Source organism: Barbus barbus, assembly GCF_936440315.1.
Source record: "Barbus barbus genome assembly, chromosome: 31".
Classification (NCBI taxonomy): Eukaryota; Metazoa; Chordata; class Actinopteri; order Cypriniformes; family Cyprinidae; genus Barbus; species Barbus barbus.
In genome coordinates this window covers 3,782,694-3,787,724 of record NC_136759.1, presented here as the reverse complement: position 1 = coordinate 3,787,724, position 5,031 = coordinate 3,782,694, and the positions used below count along the sequence as shown (strand labels likewise).

Here is a 5,031-nt window from a genome sequence, read left to right as displayed (position 1 = left end):
CTTCTGATAGGAAGAGAACGGGCTTGAAGAACAGTTTGACAAAAGAGCTCAAAGCAGTGTAAAAACAAGGTACAATTGCACGGTGTTACAGTTCAGCATTCTTCTGTTTTGGAGGCAGACAGTGTACGTTTATGGGAGTGTTTTCTTCTCCTTTACAAGCATAACACTGTTTCTCACTCACACAGCGGTAGAGAGGAACATGAGCCACAATCTGCTTAAATTCGGTCTGAAGATCTTTTTCAGTGTCAAACCTCCAGAAGTTTTTAAAAACAAATGCTTTAATTCCACTGTGTTCTTTCCAGTTCTTCAGGGCATCTATAATGCTGTGTTTGCCTGTTGCATCCAGACACGTGTTAACACAGGGAGAATTAAATGTGAAAAGAACAGAGCAGCCATCATTTTTTTTATACAAAAGTTTGGTCATGGGTGAGTTATCAGCAGGATTCAGCAGGAGAGACTCTGAATGAATGTAGTATCCCTTCTTTTTTCTAGTTCCTGCAGCGATGAGTTCTTCTCCTTGGTAAAGTGCATTTGTTTCATCAGTAATAGAATTTTTCACATTCATGGCATTCTCTCGAGTCAGAAAGTTGTTCTGTGCAGGATTGAAGTTCTGTTGACACTGATGCTTTGGCACATTGATGGCTGTAGCGTACTGACGAGGATGTCCATCTCCATCGACTCTCTTATAGCTGTTAATATTTTTTAAGGTGATTAATGATTATTTTTAATCAATGAGTAACCAATTACTTCTCATTTCTCTGCTTTGTCATTAACAGGGCTTTTCACACTTTAAATAGTTAACCCTGGGTCATTCTAAACCCTGAGTAGGGTTATCTTGTTTCACATTTCACACTGCTCATAAATTACCTGGGTTTAGCAGGTAACCCTGGGTATTCATTTTAGTGTAAAAAATTCTCATTTCTAACATTTAATGCAAACTTTGACCTATATTCATTTTTAATAGACACTGGAAACAGACTTACTTCTTTTCAAAGAAATCGATAATACGGGCAAGAGTATTAATGTCCACAGTGTCATCTTCAACACTCTCTGTCCAATCAGGAAGCAGAAAGAGCAGCAGGAGTCCGCTTAAAATCATGGTGAACTTCTAAAATCATAAAACACACAGAGAAAAACTAAATACATTCGTAGATACCATGTGCATTGTTTTTAAAAAAATAAATAAATACCCAAAGTGATGAAAACCTACCACTCCCACAAACACTTTTGTGTGTAATGAGTCTTAAACGTGACTGGAAATGTTCTTTGTTGCTCCAAATCTGTGAAGTGATAAGAATGAGAGATAAAAGAGAAAGAGGAAGAGGTCTAGACCTGCCCTCTCATTAAAAAAGCTATGGAATTAATAGAAATGTGTCGTAATCGCTGACTTTCCCAATCTTGAATAATGCCATTGGCATTTTGTGCTCGTATAGGAACGGCTCTTATATGAATCCGTGTTATATGGTTTTAATAAATATCTGTCTCAATAGATGTTTGCATATTTCTTTGAATTTGAATCAACTCTGCAATAGCTCCAGCTGAAGCTGACTCAATGTCCATATCTTGAATGAATCACTCTTTGTACAGTAGTTTCAAGAATCAGTCTGCTTTGAATCGGTTCATGAGTCAGTCTAAATCTTTCAAACAATTCACTCAGAGAATGCATCGTTTGGAGCAGTTTCCCACTTTGAGAAAGTTTACAACACAAATAACAAAAAGGGTGCTGGATGAATAGAACTGAAACCAAACCTGAACCTTCGGTTTCAGTTTCATCTGAACTGAAACCAAACCTGAACCTTATCCTACAGTAGAGTGAAACCAAACCTGAAAATCCATCTGTTTGTGAGAAATGACAAAAGTCTTCTTTTTTCGATTGACACCTGCACGTGCGGAGCCTGTCGATGATCCTGTAATTCAGGCAAAACCAGTTTTACTGAGACACATGAAGCTTATTTGTAAAATGATTTGAGGGCAGACAGCAGTAGTTTTTTTAAGATGAAATTTCTGTTTATTGTGATTCTCTGATTAAACATAATGCATATAACCTCAACATTCATTTTGTTTTTGCATCCTGTTATATTGTAAAAAAGAAAAACAGCCTGAAGCTTGGACTCATATTGCATTGACACTGTCATATAGACAGAAAGTTTTTTTCTCATTTACAAGCATAACACTGATTCCCACAGCGGTAGAGAGGAACATGAGCCACAATCTTCTTGAAGTTCTCTTGAAGGTCTTGCTTTGTTTTGTCAGCCCAAAATATATCCTTAAACACAAAAGCTTTCACTGAACTGTGCTTGCTCCAGTTCTCAAGGCCAGCCAGAATGTTATAAGGGCTCGACTCATTAAGGCAGGATTTTACACAGGGAGATTTGTACGTGTAGAAGATGGTACAGCTGTCTTTTCGTTTATTCAACAGGTTTTTCATGGGTGGAATGGGATGGTTTTCGGTAGAAGTGAGTAAGAGACGCTCAGCGTGTATACTGAATCCATCCATCTTTTTTTACACGTGCTACAATGAGTTCTTTACCTTCATAGAGTGGTTTAAACGTTTTCACATCTGGACTCTCTTCCTTCAGGAAGTTGTCAGATGAAGGCACAAAAACCTTTTCACACTGAGTCGTATGTACATTGATAGCGACAGCATATTGCTGTGGATCCTTGTTCACACTAAAAGTCTGATAGCTGTAAAACATGCAAAACATTAAACTCAAGCAAACAACCTAGCATTGTATGACTACATTTACTGACATTCCTTAGCAGATGTGTAAACAGCACCAGCCAGACAGAATATTAGCATTTCGATTCACGAGGTTAGGCTATTTTTAGTAGTGCCCGTGTTAATACATCAGTCACTCCACTTATTTAACACCAATCATCGTGCCATGAGGTGAGCCCTCTTTTGCTATGTCAAACAGAGGCGGGACCTAGTGAAGACATTCTTTAAGGTAGCAAATTTAGCTGATGTGCCCTCAAAAGTATACGTCTGTTTGTTTTTTTTGCATAATATTGGAATATTGTTGCCTTCCTGACTTATTCGATGTTTTGTATTGATATGATTTGATCTCTTTGAATTGGCTATGTAATTGACATAACACATACAGTATTTACCTGAATGATAATAAATTGTTACATTTGCCCTTATTCTGTTTTACTCTGTAATTATTGACTCTAGTAAATCACGTTGTATCATTGTTAGCAACATGAGCAACCGAATGAACGAGTAAATATAAAGTCAAGAGTTACCTAGAATAATCAAATATCAGAAGAATACTAATTAGAAATAGACAAACAATCAATTTGCATTTCAAGCTAAACACGAGGTCATAATAAAATGGAGTCAGATTAGAGTTTAATTTAAATTGAAGAACTTTGCACATTGAAAAGACCGAACACGCAGGAAACCTTCATCCACCATCGGATACGTTCTTTGGGCCAAATGTGTGGACCTTACAACTGTAAATACAAACACCCTTACATCTGCACATTTTGCATTATATCTGCAAGGTCTTGCTATGTTCTCCTCTTTTACCTCTTAGTAAAAGACACACTGGTGTTCTCATCTTCAAATGAAATCCACACAAGGTTTGCTAAACAGAGAGAAATATTTTATTTGTTCAAGCAGGAGCAAGATTATTTTTAAAATGCATTTCACTAGTTCATCTACGCATATTGAATTTCAAAACAATAGACAGTACATCTCAGTACAGAATCATGCAAGAAAGGAATGTTAATGCTTAAATCTTAGTTTTCTGCTTAAGGCAGACAGTGCGCATCTATGGGAGTGTTTCCTTCTCCTTTACAAGCATAACACTGATTCTCACTCACACAGCGGTAGAGAGGAACATGAGCCACAATCTGCTTGAATTTGGTCTGAAGATCTTTTGTAGTGTCAAACTTCCAGAAATTCTTGAAGACAAACGCTTTAATTCCATCGTGTTCTTTCCAGTTCTCCAGGGCCTTCAAAATGCTGTGTTTGCCTGTTGCATCCAGACACGTATCGACACAGGGAGACTCAAATGTGTAGAAAACAGAGCAGCTGTCTTTTTCTTTATTTAAAAGGTTGGTCATGAGCGAGTTGTCAGCAGGATTCAGCAGAAGAGACTCTGAATGCATATTGTATGTCTTCTTTTTACTGATTACAACCTTTCTAGTTCCTGCAGCGATGAGTTGCACACCTTGGTAAAGTGCATTTGTTTCATCAGTAATAGCATTTTTCACATTCATGGCATTCTCTTGAGTCAGAAAGTTGTTCTGTGTAGGATTAAAGTTCTGTTGACACTGATGCTTTGGCACATTGATGGCTACAGCATACTGACGAGGATGTCCATCTCCATTGGCTCTCTTATAGCTGGAAAACAGTAAACAGGATCAAGTATTGCTAACGACACACACCCATCATGTCTTGTCATGTCTCTGCTTCCTCTTTGTTGCTTTACTTCTTCATTTCTTACTTTAAGAAACTCTTTAAACTCTTATTTTTTATTATATTTAATAGAAGACAGACTTACTTCTCTTCAACAAAGTTTATAATACGGCTGAGAGTTTTGATGTCCACATTGTCACCTTCAACGGTTTCTGTCCAATCGGAAAGCAGAAAGAGCAGCAGGAAGCCACTCAGAAATACTGTGAACTTCTAAAATCATAAAAGACAGCACATGCAGAAAAACACAATAAATGCATGAATACCATAGTTCTTCACAATATATATTGCATAAACTATATTACTCTTAATAAATCTTGAGTCTTGAATGTGACTGACCATGTTTGCTGTTCCAAATCTTTAAGTCCAGAGATGCTGTGCGAGTCTCCACAGAAGAAGGAGCGATAAGAGTGAGGACTGGACCAGCCCCCTTCTTTAAAAAAAAAAAAAATCATAATTTTGTAATCATCACTTACTTTCCTAATCTCAAATAATGGATGAAAGTAAAAACCAGGGACTCAAAATCCCCAAAACCTTTAGAAGAAAAGTGCAAAACTTACTCTATAGTTCACAGATCCAAATGTCGGACTAAGACCTTGAAGTTATGT

General features: G+C 37.2%; 1 protein-coding gene across 1 annotated transcript; it reads right to left on the bottom strand.

Annotated features, from left to right (window-relative positions):
- Positions 1–3,589: 3,589 nt before the first annotated feature.
- Positions 3,590–4,804, bottom strand: LOC306851623 (uncharacterized protein). Its single transcript, XM_079388012.1, has 3 exons — positions 4,763–4,804; positions 4,512–4,636; positions 3,590–4,351 (listed from the first exon to the last, which is right to left on the bottom strand). The coding sequence occupies exons 1-3, from the start codon at positions 4,763–4,765 to the stop codon at positions 3,757–3,759; spliced, it is 723 nt and encodes a 240-aa protein (XP_079244138.1). The 5' UTR covers positions 4,766–4,804; the 3' UTR covers positions 3,590–3,756.
- Between the last annotated feature and the right edge of the window lie 227 nt (positions 4,805–5,031).

Excerpts from the sequence above, each read along its gene's own strand:
- LOC306851623 (XM_079388012.1), bottom strand. Across the intron at positions 4,352-4,511 it reads ATAAACTTTGTTGAAGAGAA|CTATAAGAGAGCCAATGGAG; the intron begins GTAAGTCTGTCT and ends ACTGTTTTCCAG.